The 19,126-nt window shown below is 45.5% G+C and overlaps 1 protein-coding gene across 4 annotated transcripts in view; it reads right to left on the bottom strand.

Moving 5' to 3' along the window:
- The window catches only part of LTBP4 (latent transforming growth factor beta binding protein 4), a 267,101-nt gene that overhangs the window by 25,374 nt on the left and 222,601 nt on the right, over positions 1–19,126 (bottom strand). For 3 of the 4 annotated variants that reach the window (XM_075606992.1, XM_075606994.1, XM_075606996.1), the window contains 13 exons: positions 14,850–14,978; positions 12,218–12,343; positions 9,663–9,782; positions 9,111–9,236; positions 8,802–8,927; positions 6,647–6,769; positions 5,982–6,113; positions 5,295–5,420; positions 4,451–4,582; positions 4,125–4,250; positions 1,803–1,946; positions 821–1,033; positions 630–692 (listed from right to left, as the gene is read on the bottom strand). In XM_075606992.1, coding sequence (XP_075463107.1) covers positions 630–692; positions 821–1,033; positions 1,803–1,946; positions 4,125–4,250; positions 4,451–4,582; positions 5,295–5,420; positions 5,982–6,113; positions 6,647–6,769; positions 8,802–8,927; positions 9,111–9,236; positions 9,663–9,782; positions 12,218–12,343; positions 14,850–14,978 — 1,686 coding nt within the window. The remainder of the gene's footprint in view (positions 1–629; positions 693–820; positions 1,034–1,802; positions 1,947–4,124; positions 4,251–4,450; positions 4,583–5,294; positions 5,421–5,981; positions 6,114–6,646; positions 6,770–8,801; positions 8,928–9,110; positions 9,237–9,662; positions 9,783–12,217; positions 12,344–14,849; positions 14,979–19,126) is intronic. The other variant, XM_075606993.1, reaches the window with a different exon arrangement.

The following is a 19,126-nucleotide window of genomic DNA, read 5'->3' as shown; positions in this document are numbered from 1 at the left end:
CACCTCCCCTCCAGTATAGTACCTTGAGGGACTGCGGATCAGTAAGATCCAGGCGGGATTGCTGCTTTGGAAATTGTTAAGAGGGGGCATCCTGACACTGGTTAATGGGTTCAGAAGTCATTCACGTCTGGCTTTTTTTTTGGTTCGGTTAGTGAGGTACACACACACACACACACACACACACACATTACTTTTCGAAATAAACCTACGTTTCTATGAAAATTTAAGTGTTTTTTTTTTTGCGGCCCACCTAGACTTAAACCTTGTTTATTTGGCCCTTGTTGGCATTTGAGTTTGACATGCTTGCTGTACAGTATATGCGACGTGGGAAGGCGTGGCTGTGTGACTACTGACCAGCTCTTTCATTATCTCAGGCTCCCTATTTGTAAAACCGGCCTGAAAAGTCACCTTTATAACCGAGCATTTCGATGGTGCTTTATAGAGACTACACCACTACTGAAAACTCAAGGGGCTCAGCCTGAGCCACTGATTGAGCCACCTGGGCTGAAGCGGGGATATCCTGAAAACCTGACCTGTCGGTGGCCCTGGAGGACTGAAGTTGCCCGTCCCTGCTCTATCACATCTCCCTGATAGCAGCCTTCATATGTTGCCCGGTAGACCCCACTGACCTTTGAACCCCTGTGCTGTGGTGACGTAGCCGGCTCCCCCTGGGCACAGCGACTGGAATTCAGCTGAAAGATAAAGGCACGTTTTACCGGGGCGCATCCATTTCAATGCACTACTCTGCTGTGGCCAATGAAAAAGTAGGGTCCCGCACAGCCCAAGCCCTGGCGACAGCCATCATTAGGCACCCACCTACCTGTGTCGGTTGCCGGGCACCTCTGAACCTGGCACCCCGTGCCCCAGCCCTCTCCCACGCTGCAGCAGCACTCTGCCTGGCTCAGGTTGCGGGCCAGCACGTTCTCGCACACCTTGGGGTCTTCAAGGTTGTAGTAACATTCTTTAAGGCCGGTGGTCTCCAGGACAGAGTCTACCCGGGGGGAGCTGGGACGTCTGGGGAACATGGGACGCGCTGTGGGAAAGACAAGACGGCATAATATGAACACTTTACTTTCTTTGGATGGCAGTGTACACAGGGCAGTGTGGGTAATTTTGTAGGCACAAGGGGCGACTGCCCTGAAGAGCTTGCAATCTAATTGTGATGCCGGAGGTGCAGCGATGTGAAGTGACACTGGGATTTGGGCCAGGTTCACCCGCTTTAAAGGCAGTGACATTATCCCTGGGTATTGCAGTTCTTTCTGAGACATTTGAGTCATCAGTAATGTGCAGGTTGGAATCGTGTCCCATACACAGAGGAAGGCTAGGACAAGAGGTCCTGCTCAGAAGCTGGCGGGTGGGACAGTGAGGGGAAGCGTGTGGAAGTCCTTCTATAATGTCAGGGTAGTGGGTGCATGGAACAGCCTCCTGGCAGAGGTGGGGGAGGTTAACACGGCAAAGAAATTGGCATAGGTACAAGAAAAATCTAAATATGGGGAAAAGCCAGAGATCAAATGAAGTTTGAGGCTTCACTGGAAAATGGTTGGTGCACGTGCTCCTTATCTGCTGTCAATGTCTATGTTTTTATGATTAAATATACACACAATGCTTTGCGGGCCCCTCTGGAAGCTGAGGGGTTAAGATCACACCAATGCAGATGAAGGCTACTAGGATACAAATATATTCAGACCTACAAAGTACTGTCTAATTAAGATTCAATTTCCTGCCAGAGATATCAATAACCAGCATAGGCTGTGAGCACTAGGATTTTCCATGAAGTCTGGTGGCAGAGGTGGATTCCTTACCGGCAGTGGCAGATCGGATACATTTCCCGGTCATCGGGTCAAACTCCTCATTGCTGCTGGGGCAGATGCACAGGAAGGATCCCTCCACATTCTCACAGAGAGCCATGCCGCACACGCCCTGCAGGGTCAGGCACTCGTTCACGTCTGGGGGGGAGTGGAGAAATTACACACAGCGCTGAGAGACTCCTGATCTGCCCGCCAGAGACACCAACCTAACATCCATTGCCTGTGTGACCATGGTCCAGTCCTGGCTTTCTATTCCCATCTGTTGGCCACTTTCTTATAAAAAGCAATGTTTTCAGAAAGACCGGCCTGGACCATCATCACACTGTGACCTGGAGTCAGCTGAAAGTGCTCAGACAGAAGGCGGTGCGCCGTGCGCGAGCACGTCCGTCGCAATTTCGGGTTGTGCGGTGGGAGTTTTAAAACTGAAAGCTCCACCGGCGGCAAAGTGCAGCGTTGCCGCTGCGACATTTTGCCGCCACAACCCGAATTGAAATTTGGTGCTACTGTCGCGTGACGTGAGCTGCTTCAGCCAATAGAGGCGAACCAGCAACATGACGTGTTGGTTACACGCCCTTGCCACGCCCCTCAAACGCCGCGACCCGACGCCTGCAGTTTGAGCAGAGATCGCTGGGCTGCAGGAGCGCGCGGCGGAGGCGCGAACGCAAGCACGGTCCCGCAGCAGCCTGTCTGAGCGAGCCCTTATAGTCACTTGCCACCTCCCAGATATGAAGCTGCCTGGGTATGGGGTTCATGGGGGAGTTAGCAGCACAGCTAGTCAATCTCATGCCTCAGATACTTCCACTGGCAGTGCCTCTCCAATCCTTATGGGGGGGTGATACCTTAAGGTGTATGGGGGAAAATGATGTGTGTTGGATGATACCTTAAGGTGTATGGGGGAAATTGATGTGTGTTGGATGACACCTTAAAGTGTATGGGGGAAAATGATGTGTGTTGGATGATACCTTAAGGTGTATGGGGGAAATTGATGTGTGTTGGATGACACCTTAAAGTGTATGGGGGAAAATGATGTGTGTTGGATGATACCTTAAGGTGTATGGGGGAAATTGATGAGTGTTGGATGACACCTTAAAGTGTATGGGGGAAAATGATGTGTGTTGGATGATACCTTAAGGTGTATGGGGGAAATTGATGTGTGTTGGATGATACCTTAAGGTGTATGGGGGAAATTGATGTGTGTTGGATGATACCTTAAGGTGTATGGGGGAAAAGGATGTGTGTTGGATGATACCTTAAGGTGTATGGGGGAAAATGATGTGTTGGATGATACCTTAAGGTGTATGGGGGCGTATAGGGGACTGATTATTTTTCTCTTCAATTTCTGATGCTCTTGTCCCCAGATTATTATGTTATTTACAGATCACTTACAAGGGAAGATGCACAAGGGGAACAGTTGTATTGTTAAACACGCCCTGAGTTCCATCACACAGACACCTCACTAACACACATTGCTCGGAGCAGCGGAATCACACATTAGTCCAACTAGAATGACAGTGAACTCACGGCAGTAATTAATGACACTGGTTAGATCTTGCTAATTAATGCGTTATTTAAACAAGTACAAGTATTATATTTGAACGTTTTCCTTTGCAGAAGGCATGCTGAGGGAGGGGTTTTATTGTTCATCTAGTTTCTTCTATGGCAATGATCGTGAATTCACTTTTCTACACAATCTCTGTGTGTCATAGAATAAATTAACAAAGCTGAAGGAGAAACAAGGCGTCCTTAATATGCATGAAGAATAACAGAAGACAAAGGGTAAAGGGAACAAAAACAAGTCTTAACAGAGTTTTCTAAAATGATTTACCGCCATTAGGTTACTTTGGGGCAACTGCATCTTTAAAAATATCACTATTATTAGGTCACTTTGGTCCTATGTGGGGCCGACTAGTTAACCCATTAAACACATCCATGTCATTGTCATTTTGCTCCAACATGTGATTGACCCTTAAACCCATTAAATATGTGTCACTTTCATTAGGTCACTTTAATCACATGTGGGACTGACCCTTTATTAAACAAGTCACTGTCATGAGGTCACTTTGGTCCTACATGGGACTGATCATTTACATTTTAAACACGTCACTGTAATTAGGTCACTTTGGTCCTACATTGGACCGACTCCTTAACCCATTAAACATGTCACTGTCATTAGGTCACTTTGGTCCTACATGGGACTAACTCATGAACCCCGTAAACAGTGGAAATTGTGTGCCATGAACGGTCTTGTTGTGTTACAGCTGCAGATCCCGCTCTCTTACCCTGTGCCCATGTCTTCCTTAGAGTAAATGCACTCACCCACACAGTGCCGCCCGCCTCGTGCCCCCTCATAGCCCTGGTCACACAGGCATTGGTAGGATCCCACTAGGTTCTGGCACACGGCATGATCCCCGCAGACAGTCTTGTTCAGACACTCGTTGATATCTGACATGGGGATACACCTTGTAGTTAGGGCTTAGTCAAGTACTGCTGCCATTTTGTAAACCCTCTAGCACTGAATGGCAAACCTCTCCCAACATAGGGGAGGTGAGGGGGGGGGGGGCTATGTTCGTGGGCCTCTTCTGGTCATCACCACGATAGGTCTGTAGTGGAAGGGATAAACACACAGCCCCTTCGTGCCTCACCTCTGCAGTCTCCTGAAGATGACAGCTGGTACCCAGGCTCACAGTCCGTGATGCACTTGTAAGATCCTGGGGTGTTCTGGCATCGCCTCGTCCCACACAGAGAAACCCCATATTCCAGACACTCATCCACATCTGGGAAAGCCAGGGGAAGGATGGATGAAAAAGGAGAAGTTTATGGAGACAAATCATCCCATGAAATTCTTTAGGAAGTCTTTGGGATAAACAATTTACTGTGCAGGGGGATCCCATGAAAGTGTATGGGGGGGAAATTATTTCTTGTAGAGGGAGATCCCATGGAGTCTATGCACACAAATAATTTCCTGTAGAGGATAATCCCATTAATATCTGGGAATACATACCTTTTGTAGAGGGGCACCCCATAAAAAAGTCTATGGGAACAAATAATTTCTAGTAGATGGGGATCCCTGAAAGTCTATTGGGATAAATAATTTATTGTAGAGGGGGATCCCATCGAAGTCTATAGGGACAAATAATTTTGTGCAGAAGAGATCCCATGAAACTCTATGGAGACAAATCATTTCTTGTAGTGTGGGATCCCATAAATGTCTATGGGGACAGATCTCTTCTTGTAGAGGAGAATCACATGTTGATTACAGGGCATGCGAGGAAAACCTGTCTGTGAGAGCGCCCCTGCAGTGTAGAGGAGCCGAGTACTGTGGCCATATCGACTAAAGGGTGCTACACTTTTAGGACGCTCCAACTCCATTCAAATTAATGGGAGTAAAGACGTGTTAAAGGTTAGCACCCTCTAGTGGATATGGGCCTCTGTACGCTGTATAAAAATAACCTATATACAAGTAAGTCCAAGATATGGGTTACATACCCACACAATGCTGGCCCTCACTGGACATCTCGTAGCCCCAGTTACATGTGCAGCGAAAGGAGCCAATCAGATTCTGACACACAGCGTTGTCTCCGCAGAACGTGGAGTTGGCGCACTCATTGACGTCTGAAAACAGACAGTGGATACCAGTACTAAAACTGTCCTTACCTGTATACACAACATAGTACAGCTCTCCCCCGTGTCCACCTTACTGCTCTGAGACTGTACAATATAGACCAGCATTTAATAGTCTTAACATTCATGTCCCATTCTGCCTTCTTATCACAACATGAAACAGTAGCAAAGGTGCTAACTCAACATGCTGTGAAAGCCACTTCCCCGAGCTGGAGACATTTGTAGTCCCACTCATTTGAGTGGATCTGATCTATTCTCCAGCACTGGGAAGCAGCTTCAAAGCTTACTGATTAAGAGCCAGAGAGAGAAGGGAGCTATGACTCATTGCATCTGCCGCTCCTACTGAAGGGTGAGATGGTAACATCTGTACATCTTCTCGATTCTCTTTACTGGATGAGAAAGGACCTTACACTAGGAGATGGGACCCGTGACTTATTGGTTCTCTGCCTCCCCTTACAGACAGACATCGGAACACAGACAGACGGGACCTACTGCCCATGGGGTCTGTCTGATCTGATAGGGGGTGACAAAGTGAGGAGACAGTCCCTTTACCTGCACAGTCACCGGATGCTGTCAGCCTGTATCCTGCGTCACACTGAGCAATGCACCTGTAGGACCCCAGCGTGTTCTCGCAGTGCTGAGTCCCACAGAGGGATCCTCCCCTCTCCTGACACTCGTCAATATCTAAAAAGAAGACGCATGGTGACAGGACCCTCTTATACACAGGATGGCAGAGCAGCGGAGCTCATCCCTTCCGAATAATAATAATAATAATTTATTCTATAGCTTTGACAATGTATGTAACGCCGTACTGTAAGTAGACATTTGTAGGCACAATGAGCTTACAATCTAATTTTGAGGCCTGATGCACAGGAAGATACAGTGACCTCCAAGGTCACAAGCATCTGACTGGCATTGAAACTGAATTCACCCACTTCAAAGGCAGCATTTTTACTACTCCTTAATATGACACCTTTTAACCATATGAGAGCTAAATCCCCGTAGTCCTGTTACACCTTTTCCTGCCAGAGGGGCTTGCAACCCATTGCAAAGTTTATTAATCAGGGTCCATGGTGTCTCTTGGAGACGCTCTGATTTGCAACTCATTTCAATGCCCTCTCTTCTCCGTCTAGACTCCTGTATAAGCTCCTTCACTATTGGATGGTTAGAGTAATGGGGTCCCCTTCCCCAGTGTCCTGTCTGTCGCTCCGTCTCACCTGCGCACGTGGCTTTGTCGGAGGTGGCTTTGAAGCCGGTTGGGCAGGCACACTGGAAGGATCCCTGTGTGTTGGCGCAGCGGCCTCCCTGGCAGAGGGTGCCCTGCTGACACTCGTCCTTGTCTTCTCGGGAGAAGGCAAATGTGAAATGAATACACAAAGAACAGAGCAGGCAGCAGCAGTGCCAGTCTCCCCCTAGGACACACTGCTTGACCTGATATATATCTATATCTAGACTATAGATATATATAGCAAATGGAAATACAACTGTATGCTCATTTGCATGACTTAGACAGGTCTGCAACCCCACCTTTCCCCATTATCACCCAGCACACAGCACTTCCACTGCAGCAAGGGATTCTGGGAAATGACATGGAAATGAGCACACAGTGCCACTTTTTGCTTCAAAAACCATTTTTAACATGGTTCCCTATAGGCTTAAGCTTGCTGCATGGTCACAGCTTTGAGCACAGCCAGGGTTAAGGTGCATACCCAGAAAACCACCCACAGACAGCTGTTTCGACCTTAATGTGTCTTATCAGTGTGGGGTTGGTTAACTGGCTATGCAATGAAGCAAAGAGGATGGGGCTTACCATACTGAGTTAAGTTATCCCTTGCTGCAGTGGAAGTGCCGTGTGCTGGGTGATTATGGGGAAAGGCGGGTTGCAGACCTAAGACATGCAAATGAGCATACAGTATATTTACATTTGCTATATGCTTTGCTGTGGAGAGTTTTTGTCACTTTTTTTACCCACCATAACTTAACTCAGTATATATATATAGATAAATAATTCCTTACCAGGCAGACCTCGAATCCCAGGACACCACAGCAAAGAAGAGACAGCACTCAAGATAATCCTGTGTCAGAAGTGTATTACAGGAAACATGGCACAATCACCCGTCGAGCACTCCCCTGAGAAAGGTCCTGTTCTTAGGACCGAATCGTCGGGTGATTGTGCCATGTTTCCTGTAATACACTTCTGACACAGGATTATCTTGAGTGCTGTCTCTTCTTTGCTGTGTTGTCCTGGGATTCGAGGTCTGCCTGGTAAGGAACTATTTACCTACACATTATCTATGGGACAAGCACCTGCATTTTCAGACTATGGGGCCTATGCAGAGAGCAGCGCTATTTCGAAATTCGCCATTTTTTGGAGAAAATCGCGCAGAAAACAGCAGAAAATGGCGAGTTCCGAAAAACGCGCCAATTTTTCTTTTCTATTTGTAAAACTCGCCTCGCGGCTGGCGAGAACCTCAATCTCGCCAGTTTTAAAAATATCCTAATGCAGAGAGCCGCGAACGGCATCTAGCGGCTGTTCGCGCCAATAAAATGGCGCGATTGTCTCCTTTTTGCCTCGCCAGAAAAAATTGGCAAGAAGCTGCCGCTCGCGGCCATTGCAATGGGAAAAAAAAGGCGCAAATTTGTTTTTACACGTTTCTGAAGCGCGCATCGCGCCAATTTAAACTCGCCACACGCATCCATGTTAAACATAGCAGAATTCGCACTTTTCTGCATATGGAGAATAAAACTCTCCAAAAAAGCTACTTTTTACTAAATTCGCCATTTTTAAAATTCGCTGCTCTCTGCATAGGCCCCTATATGTGAGTGCCATCTGACAATTTTGCCTATATATATATATATATATCACGCACACGCACACGCCAGATAGTGACAGCCAGCCTCCCCCTCACACACACACACACACTATTTTACCATACAGTATATACAAAGCTCAGGTACAATGCAGGCAGCATCTGTGCCAGACTCCCCCTCACACACAGACTGACAAACCTCATGCAGTATGTATACACAGCACTGGTACAGCGCAGAAAGCATCAGTGACAGCATCGTCCTTAAACAAACATCGCTCTATCAAAACCCTCAATTTCCAGATCACACACACTGTTTTTTCAAACCTTACTTTACACACAGTAAAAGCTACGGTGGGGCAGCAGCGGGGCCAGACTCCTCCACACACACACTGCCCAGCAAAATGTTTAACATATAGCAATGGCAGGACCTACAGAACACTCACCCGGAATACAGAGTGACCATATATATACCATATATATACCGACACCTTGTATATCTCTGCTACAGACATCTGTGTGTATTTGTGTGTATGTGCACGGTTGTGTTGATATGCGTACATACCCAAGCAGGATGCACCATCAGGGGCTGTGACGTAGCCCTCCGCGCACACACATGTGTAAGACCCCTCTGTGTTCAGGCACTCCCCCCGCGGGAAGCAAAACTCCCCCTCCAGACACTCGTTAATATCTGAAAGAAACGGAGATGGAAAAGGTAATCGCCATGCACCTCTTGTTATCCAGGTACTCTGCCCTCCCTCATGTGTTAGTAAGTGCCCTGGGGTGAGGTTATATAAAGCAATAGGATGGATTATAATGGGAAATATTACTTAGTGTGTCCTGCCCCCTGGCAGTGAGAGGGTTAAGCAATAACCTGTGCAACGAGTCCTGTCGCTGTTCAGCCTGAAGCCCGGCAAACACTCGCACTGGAAGGAACCGTCGGTGTTGATACATTTGCCGTTGGGTCCACACACTGTCTCGGTCTGGCACTCATTGATATCTAGATGGAGGTTCGGAGAATACAATGAGCCTGGTCTTAGATAGGTGAAAAGGGACAGTCTCAATGGCATATGGTCCCTTTCTTTCAATGTATCATCCTGCAATTGGAGGAACATGCACTATGACCTTAGGTCCTGTCTGTCACGATGTCACCTTGCAATGGGAGGGAAAGGTACGATGGCCCTAGGTCCTATCTGTCACTGTGTCACCCCACAATGTGAGGGACATGCTCAAATGCCCGAGGTCCTGTCTGTTTCTCTGTCACCATGCAAGGGGCAGACTTAATGGGCCATACAAGTCCCTTCTGTCTGTGTCACTGTGTCACCATAGGATCGGAGGGACAAACTCAACGGGCGGCCAGTTACTGTCTCAATAACCATTGAAAACCGAGCGGAACAGAAAAGTAAGGATACCAGATGGAGCGTACCCACGCAGCGCCTGTTCTGCAGTCTGTATCCAGCACGGCATTGCCGGCACTGGAAGGACCCCGGGGTGTTCAGACACTCCTGTCCCGCACAGGTTGCCGGATTCTCACACTCATTCATATCTGGGGAGAGAGGGACGTTTGGCATCACTCAGAAGCTTACATACAGTTCAATCCTATTGCTGCTAGGTCCTACTGATGTTGTCCTGATCTATGGGTATGGCTCTGATACAAAAACAATGTGTATTTGTATAATCTACTCAAGGTGACCACATACATGCTTGCTCTGAATCGGCCCTTCTTCTGAAGCCCACTGCCTGTTCCCTCCTTAGAAGTTGTATGAGATTGGGTGACATCGTATAATACTAGCATTGACAGCCCGTCACTGTCACGCTAAATATATTACTATTCAGTATAGACAAACTCATAACAACATATGACCAAACAGATAGCCAAATTAAAGGTGTCTCAAGACAATATAGTCTAGATATATGGAGTTATTCCACACTGTTCGAGAAAAGCGGACTTAATTTGTCAGCATTAGTAAACCAATATTATAACAGTAAATATCGGAGTCACAGATTACTCACTTGTGTGACTAATTAGAAGGGCCAGTGTTTGCCCTATACAAGCGCTGCAATTGCAGATTTTTTATGATTAAAAGGGATGTTTTAACCTTGCTGTTCCTTTTAACCTTGTTGTGAAGTTGCTAGTTTTGAAGCCACGATGTTACAGTGATATAGTCTGATGCCAACGCGTCACTGAACTCACTGGGAGGATTATATTAAAAGTTTCCCTATAGTATCTCAGAGATTAGATACAAATCTTGCATTCAGCCACAATGAGTTAAGTAAACTGATACATTTCTGACTTCCACATACTAATGAATCTCCAGATATGTCCCCCCTGGCCGTGGCTGGACAGTGCTAAAAACGAGGAAGATCCAGTGGAAGTTGCTGGAATATATGCTGGATATGTACAGAGTTATCTTTAGTATGTGGTGTTGGAAACCACTAGGCTTAGCAATCGCAGCAGGTCCGTGTTTGTATCAGGCAATGAGGGTATCGTGTACACTGAGTTCAACTACCTCGCCACCAGTCCCAGTCTAACGCTGCGCTTATAGTGCCGGCGACGGGACGTCGCAGCAAAACAAATGTATTGCCGCCGTTGCGTGCGCTTATAGTAAGCGCGACGCGACGGCGCGACGTGAAATTTGGAAGCCGGTCAAATTTTATTTTTTCAGAGGCTGTCGCCACATGTGACAGCCTCTTAACCAATCAATGGCCAGGTCGCCCGCGACGTCGCTGCAAAGCGAAATACAACTTTTGCGGGTGGCGACGGGAGACGTCATCCGTCACATCGCCGTCGCTGTCGCGCGCACTATAAGTGCGGCCTTAGTCTACCGGGGTCACTTGCAGGCTGCTAAAGGCTAACTGATTGTGCGGTGTTAAAGTATGTGCTCAGGCTGTGCTGAAAAGCTGTGCAATACGGCCTGCATACTCTTATAGGAATCCATGTTAAAACGGACTAGAAATAAAAAGTTGACACTGTGTGCTCATTTGCATGTCATTACCCAGAATCCCTGGCTGCAGTGGAAGCGCTGTATGCTAAGAGATAAAGGTGAAGAGCAGGACTGCAGACCTGCCTGAGACACGTGAATGTGCTCACACTGTGGTATTTTTCTTTGCTGTACATTTTAAGGAGCAGTAAATACCACCTGATACAAAGTGGTATAAACAACTCGTCCTGGGATGATATAAACAGGTAATTTATAGAGTATACGTTAAAAAAAAAGTCTTACAAAGTAAATAAATGGAGCCAATAAAAAAAGAGATGCAAGAGAAATTAAGAAATTAAGAAACACAAAGCCCAAAAAACAAATGCACTTTTTAATGGCACTCAGACCACTGAGCAAATATATCTAGAGTACATTGTATATAATGGACTTTGGCTTCTATTCAACGTGCTGTGAAAAGCTGCCTTCCTCAATTCAAATGAAAGGTGACAGGGGCAAATGTACTAAACAGTGCTATTCCGTAGCACAGCTTTCACTGTACACGTGACTGTGGCTTCCAGGGCTGGGCGTAGTTTCGTGTGAGACTGAAGTGTACTGATAGCACTGACATTTCTATGGGGTCACATCTGGGTGATTGATTTTTTTTCTTTTTGACCCAAAATCTGACACCTATAAGGAGATTTAAAAAAAGATATGAAGTCGGTTTGTAAACACGGTGAGCGGAGGCTCACTCACTGAGGGTTTTATTTACCCCGGCTGCTCCCTTTTGCCTGATGTCACTTTGAGCTCAACAAGTGTTTGCACAGGTAAATCCCCCTCTCGCCCTGATCTTTATTGGTTCTCTGATAAGGGCAAGGTGGGCTAAGGTAAAGAAAACACTTGGTTGACAAACACTCCCCCATACAGAGACCACAAAGAAATACAACTTGTAATTAATAATAAATAAAAGCAACCAAATCTTTGCTATTAGCACGGTTCGGTTTCCCCCCCTGGTTGGCTATGTAGGATTGCACCTATAAGCTGAACTTGGTCTCTCCCTTACCCATGCAGTCAGTCCCCTGTGGGTTGAGTCTGAATCCAGTCGGACAGGAGCAGCGGAAGCTTCCGGGAGTGTTCTGACATCGTCCTGAGCCACAGGGACGTGGGGTTTGACGACACTCGTCTATGTCTGGAAGAGGAGAGGTTTTTAAGGTATTGTGAATATTGTAAGATCTGTGGAGCAGAAGCCTCCTTAGCACAGCCTCGGTTGGTGGTTTTCAACCTTTTTTTGGTTAAGAAATCATTATATTGTGAAATTCTGCAGAAAAAAGATGAGATAAGATGCATTGTAAGGAACCCCAACCCTCTCTAATACCGCGTCTGATAAGATGCATTGTAAGGAGTCCCAACTCTCTCTAATAGCGCTTCTGAAATCAGATGCATAGTAAGGTACCCCAACCCTCTCTAATAGTGTGTCTGAGATCAGATACATTGTAAGGAGCCCCAACCCTCTCTAATAGCACGTCTGAGATCAGATGCATTGTAAGGAACCCCAACCCTCTCTAATAGCGCGTCTGAGATCAGATGCATTGTAAAGAACCCCAACCCTCTCTAATAGCACGTCTGAGATCAGATGCATTGTAAGGAACCCCAACCCTCTCTAATAGCGCGTCTGAGATCAGACTACAGACCTTATGGGCCTCATTCAGAAAGCGTTCATAAGCCACTTATCAAGCACTTATCACCCAAAATGCCTACTGCTATTCAGTAAGCAGTGATAAGTGGGTGATAAAAGACTGAATTTCTCAAAAAAAATTGGTCATAAAAAAAATCCCCGAGGCAGCGGTGATAAGCCACTTATCGCCATTTATCACCACTTTGCGGCATGTTCATAAACTCACACAATTCTAGTAGCAGTGATTTGGCTATGAACGCCTATCACTGCTCTAGAATGGGGATTTTATCACAAAATTCTCACGCCAGAAAAAGTTGGTGTAAAGGTGTTGGAAACCTGCAGAGAAGCGGCGAGATGGGACTTAGAAAAAAAATGCATTTTTCCTGCATGGGATTGATGCCGGGAATCTCTGGAGCTGATACCCATTAATATTAGCACCAGAGACCCCTGGCATGAATCCTGTGCAATAAAAATGCATTTACAGTAAACTTCATTACCATAGAGGATAGCCTCAGGGACACCCTACTTCCCGAGATACAGGCCCCGTTATGGGGGGCCGGTATCTCCTATGTATTTAAATGTCCGCATCACGTGACCATGGGAATAAAATGCATAGGAGATACCGGCACCCCATAACGGGGCCTGTATATATATATACACAAATGTAGACGTGTGGTGACCAGGGGATCCTGATAACCAAAAGAAGACAGCACACTGCAGAGTTAGTATCAAAAAAAGTGTATTGCGTGACACAGGGCCACCAACGTTTCGGTCCTCCCAACGGGACCTTCCTCAGGGCACTGCCCTTTTGATACTAACTCTGCAGTGTGCTGTCTTCTTTTGGTTATCAGGATCCCCTGGTCACCACACGTCTATATACTACATATGGGACAAGCATCTGCCTCGTATACCAAAACGTGAGTGCAAATCTCCATACCTTGACTATATACAAATGTAAATACAACTGTATGCTCATCTGCATGTCTTAGGCAGGTCTGCAACCCCGCCTTTCCCCATCATCACCCAGCACACAGCACTTCCACTGCAGCAAGGGTTTCTGGGAAATGACATGCAAATGAGCACACAGTGCCACTTTTTGCTTCAAAAACCATATTACTTGCATGTCATTTCCCAGAATCCCTTGCTGCAGTGGAAGTGCTGTGTGCTGGGTGATAATGGTGAAGGGCGGGGATGCAGACCTGCCTAAGACATGCAGATGAGCATACAGTTATATATATATATATATATATATATCTAGAGGAAGATCCCCCTGTGGGATCGAAACGTTGGACTTCTGTGCTTTGTGTTTTAACACACTTACTGAATTTACCTGCCTGAGTGCTGTCTCCTTTTTGCCAGTTTCTGGTAATGTGTGTTTTTGTTATCTTTATGGGATATGCACCAGCCCATTCAGGATACTATATTGGATTGCCTGTGAAATCTTTTTCAATTATATATCTAGATATATATATATATATATATATATATATATATATATATATATATATATATATATATATATATATATATATATATATATAGCAGAAGGAGATTTTGAACATTCTTTGAACTGAAACTTTACAGTAATCTAAGTGTTTCAGATTAGATTGCATCAGTTTAACACATTTACGAGCTACGCAGGAAAAACCCCTATTTCTCATTTAATGAACATGAACCTCCCGCAGCGTATCTGCTACTTGTTGGCATTATACAGGGACATCAATTTAGTTAACATCAGTTGATTGTCGACATTGTGCTTCTTATATAGTGTTAATCTACATCACAGATCTACAATTGTGCACAATTTCATGGGGATGGAGCGAGAAATATATAACAAATTATGAAAAATTAAAGGGGTCCCATTTTTCCTAAACACGGTGTATATATAGATACACTATATAAAGTGTATAAGTGTGTACCATACTCTCCAATAATATATATAAATCTATTGTGGGGTGCATTAGTGTTCCACATAAGAGATCTGTGCAGTGACGTGTGGGGTGCAGGGGTATAGACTTACCTTGGCAGTCAGTGCCCTGGGCATTGGCGGTGAATCCTGGTGGGCACACACAGCGGAAGCTGCCCGGCGTGTTTTCACATCGACCATTCAGACAGTTGCGTCTCGGGGTCAGGCGGCACTCATCGATGTCTAAAGAAGTCGACAAGATGCTTACACGGCATGTCATGTCATTCACGCCAGAATCAGCATAACATACTTATGCTTTGAAGAGGCACTCCTGGCGATATAGTGTGTGTGTGTGTGTGTGTGTGTTCTGACCCACCTTTTTGCCTGTGACACCCCTGCACTGAGCGGTGATGTATATCTCATATTGGCAAAAATAATACCATTGTATCCACTCTATGCAATTATTGCACATACTTATATGGTGATTCCTTTTGAGTGGATACAACTTTCACAGTGTGGGTTCATTACTACACAGGTGTGCTCATACAGAGCCCCCTGTGTCCTGTGCATATTGTGTTTTGCATTTATGTTTAGACCCTTGCCTCCAGGTCCATATTGCTTGGTTTAGTTGAGCCCCCCTCTTCTTTTAAACTTTATCCCCTGTTTTAACTCACCTTAATAAACTCTCTTTTTGTTACACTTTAAGTTATGTCCGTGTGCTTCTTATAAGGTTGCTTTTCTCTCTGTTGCTTCTATATATATATATATATATATACATATACATATACATGTATATATACATATATATATATACATATACATATATATACATACACATATATATATACATATACACATACATATACATATACATATACATACACATACATACATGTAGCCCCGGTAAGAAATGGGGGCTATATATCTTTCTCCTACTGGTGTAAGTCCTGTTAAGGCCAGGCTGCCAGTAGTTATCATGGGTTTTTCCCCCACATCAAGCCCTGCCTTGAGTGATAGAGGCAGGCCCCTGACTGTCTGCAGGCCTGAGACAGAGGGGAGGTTCTGGTGACATCATGAGGGGTGGGGCTGTCTAAAGTTAGTCCTTCCTGCTCCTGTAAGAGACAAGTAGTTGAGTCATGTCCTGGGAGCTGAGGAGTTGAGTTCTGTCCTGGGAGCAGAGAGTGCTGGAGCAGAGAGAGAGATGGTCTGGGAGTTTTAAGGAGACAGGAGAGGAGACGCTCAGCACCTTGAGTAGAGCTGATAGCACTGTAGTGCTGTGGACCAATGCCCCTCACCCTGCTGCGGGGGTGAGGGGGGAGAGATCTACCCTCACCCAGAGAGTACATCCTGGAGGTGGGGGTTGGGGTATTGAAGCCCCAAACAGCCCATCCTGATAGGGTACAGCCTGGAGGAGAGGAGTGGAGGAATAGACCTGGTTACATTGGGGAGCACTGCTGCATATGAACTGCTGCGGTGCATGAACTGCTGTGTGCTGCTGCTGTGTGCTGCTGCTGTGTGCTGCTGCTGTGTGCTGTATCACTGTACAAGGACAATAAAGACATTGCTGCTTTTATATATAAAGACTGTGTGAGATCTGGATCATTCGCCCTGGGACCAGGGTTTCTCTGTAAGGGTCCCACCCCATATCCCTGGGGCTTATAGAGATGGAGGCGCTGCACCACCACCACTAAAGATGAAGGCATATACCCCAGAAGCCTGGCCCTGTCATCCCCCACACCAACGCGGGAGACTCAGGCCCTCCTGTTCCTCACAGGTACGCACCACCAACATACACGTAATCCGCCCTCACTACACCATAGAGGTCCAATCTGCGACCGGGGGGAATATGGGTTACATACATACACACATATATACACAGGGCTCGACAAATGATAAAAAACACCACTCATCCAAAAACCAGGTACTTCCCCCCTTTATGAAGCACGGAGTTTCCGGAGCAGAACGGCATTGATTTCAGCTCCGGAGACCTCCTGCTTCCCGAGGTATTTACCTCAATAGCAGCCCTGGCTGAGATTCAAAGTTTTAAAGTCCTGCGTCCAGCAGACCAATAGGAAGCCGCAATGTCCTCCCTCGTGTCTTCCTATTGGCTCATGTGACGTGGGAGCTTTAAACTGCACAGAGATACCGGCAGCACCTACGGAGTTAAGTATCTTGGGAAACAGTGGACCCCCAGAGCTTAAATCAACATGGTTCAGCCCCCGTGCTTCAAACAGGAGCGGCTCAGTGAGTAAAGACACTGACTGACAATGAGATTGCTGTAGGGGATCCTGGTTCAATTCCCGGTGTCGGCTCCTTGTGACCTTGGGCAGTCACTTTATCTCCCTGTGCCTCAGCACCAAAAACCATAGAGTGTAAGCTCTGCGGGGCAGGGACTGTGCCTGCAAAATGTCTCTCTGTAAAGCGCTATGTACAATTAGCAGCGCTATACAAGAACATGCTGTTATTATATAAAAAAAACACGCACACATACTGTACTGTCGCCTGGAGTGCGGCTTTAACTCCATGTTATGGCACACAGTGGTACTGAGTACTGACATCTGTATTAAGTATACTGTAACTTACTGTATGAGCAGTACCACTGAATCCTAACATCTATAATAGGTTGTGTATAACGTAACTTAGTGTCTCCCTCTATGATTCCAATTATACAGCTCCACAAGCTATTTTGTACTGGGGTATTTCACTTGAGTTGCAGGTTGTGATGCCATTTAATGGCCAACGTGAGAGATCTTTACGGAAGCGTTGTGTAAGAAAGCTTTCCAGACATCCCACGTTTCCTCTTTAGATGTACACGTGCTGGTTAGTAATACAATACACATGGTTGTGGGTTTAAACCCTGCCATGTATGTATGTATGTATGTATGTATCATTTTATGTATGTAGCCCCAACAATGTACGCAGCGCTTTACAACATTATAATACCAGGTAAACAAATGACAAAGAATGGGAATAGATGCAACGGTAACATACGGCAAAGGGAGAGCTTACAATCTACGTGGCATATTGGGAGGCTTCTAGACACAAGAGTGCATTATTAAAAGTGCAGTCAGGGAGGTCAAGGGCACCTGGAGGTCATTGTATAGGGCATAACAAAATGTAATGAGCGGCTTCTTTTAATAGGTGTATTTTTAGCTGGGCTTTGAATGCGGAAAGTGAAGCTGCTTGACGAATATTGAGTGGAAGAGCGTTCCATAGGTAGGGAGAGATTAGTGAGAAAGGTTTAAGACAGGAGAGGAGGGCTGGAGAGGTAAAAAGGTACTGTCATGATATCATGAGATATTATGTATTTTAATCCATTGGGTGCTTCAGGGGTTAAAAAGGTACAATTTGGGTAAAAATACAAAGTATTGGGTTGGTCTTCAAAGGGAAGTTAATTAGAGTTGGGTTTAAAAAGTACCAAGTAATGGTTTATGGCCTATTAACACCTCAGCCAGGCCTAGTGTTAAACTGATGTGAGCTAGAGATAGGAACATATGTTTTGCCAGAGCTGGAAGTAAATTGTGGCTTTCCTGACCCAAACATAAACAGGATACAGTTTATGAGGTTTCCAAAGCATCCCTAGAAGAGGTTTATGGATTGCCAGGGGTGTGACTATCCTATGCAACCCCAGAGATATGCAACATGGAACCAGGGACTTGACAACGAGCGATGCTGACGTATATAATTGTGATATTTGCATTCATGGCAGAGGGACGAGCGCAATGGGTCCAGATCTGGGAGTTCTGACGAGTACTGGGGGACAGATATTCATCTGTCGCTCAAATTTAGACTTAAGACGGTTGTGATTAGTCTCGTTCCTGAATCTATTGATGTAGATCACGTGTGTGTAAGTATTACAGAATGAAAGTTATGTGTGTTTAGATATTGAGGAAAGGTTTGTAAGGTTTTTTTTTTACTCTGTCGTAAAACTGTTAATCTAACAGCTGATTTACGACGGGGTGGGTTTATGTTGTTTCAATGGGGAAAAATTGTCCTTAAAGCTTAGCAAGGGTTTATGAAAATCAGATTTCAACAGAGGTGTGTTGGGACCAAACACATAATATCTCATCTTCCTGCACCAGTGACCTCTCTGGGGAAAACCTATGGCATTTGGTAATGTATAGGGATTTCTGTTTTATCCTTTTATTTTGAGAAACTGTTCTGCATCTATTGTAATTGTATGTTTCTTGTAATCCTTTTTCTGTAATCTAAGCACTTGTATTTTTATATATATTAAAACATTTAATAAGTAATGCTTTGGGATCTGAATGAACTGTTGCGCGCTCTGGAGAGACTATTTACATTTTTGGACACATTTTGCTACAAGAGATTTTTGTGTGTTAAGTGCATAGTTTTTCTATTATAAAACAGGGACCTGGAACCCCGGCAGA

The sequence above is a fragment of the Ascaphus truei genome, chromosome 7 (genome assembly GCF_040206685.1).
Source record: "Ascaphus truei isolate aAscTru1 chromosome 7, aAscTru1.hap1, whole genome shotgun sequence".
In the NCBI taxonomy this organism is placed as follows: Eukaryota; Metazoa; Chordata; class Amphibia; order Anura; family Ascaphidae; genus Ascaphus; species Ascaphus truei.
This window is presented reverse-complemented; position numbering and strand designations above follow the sequence as displayed.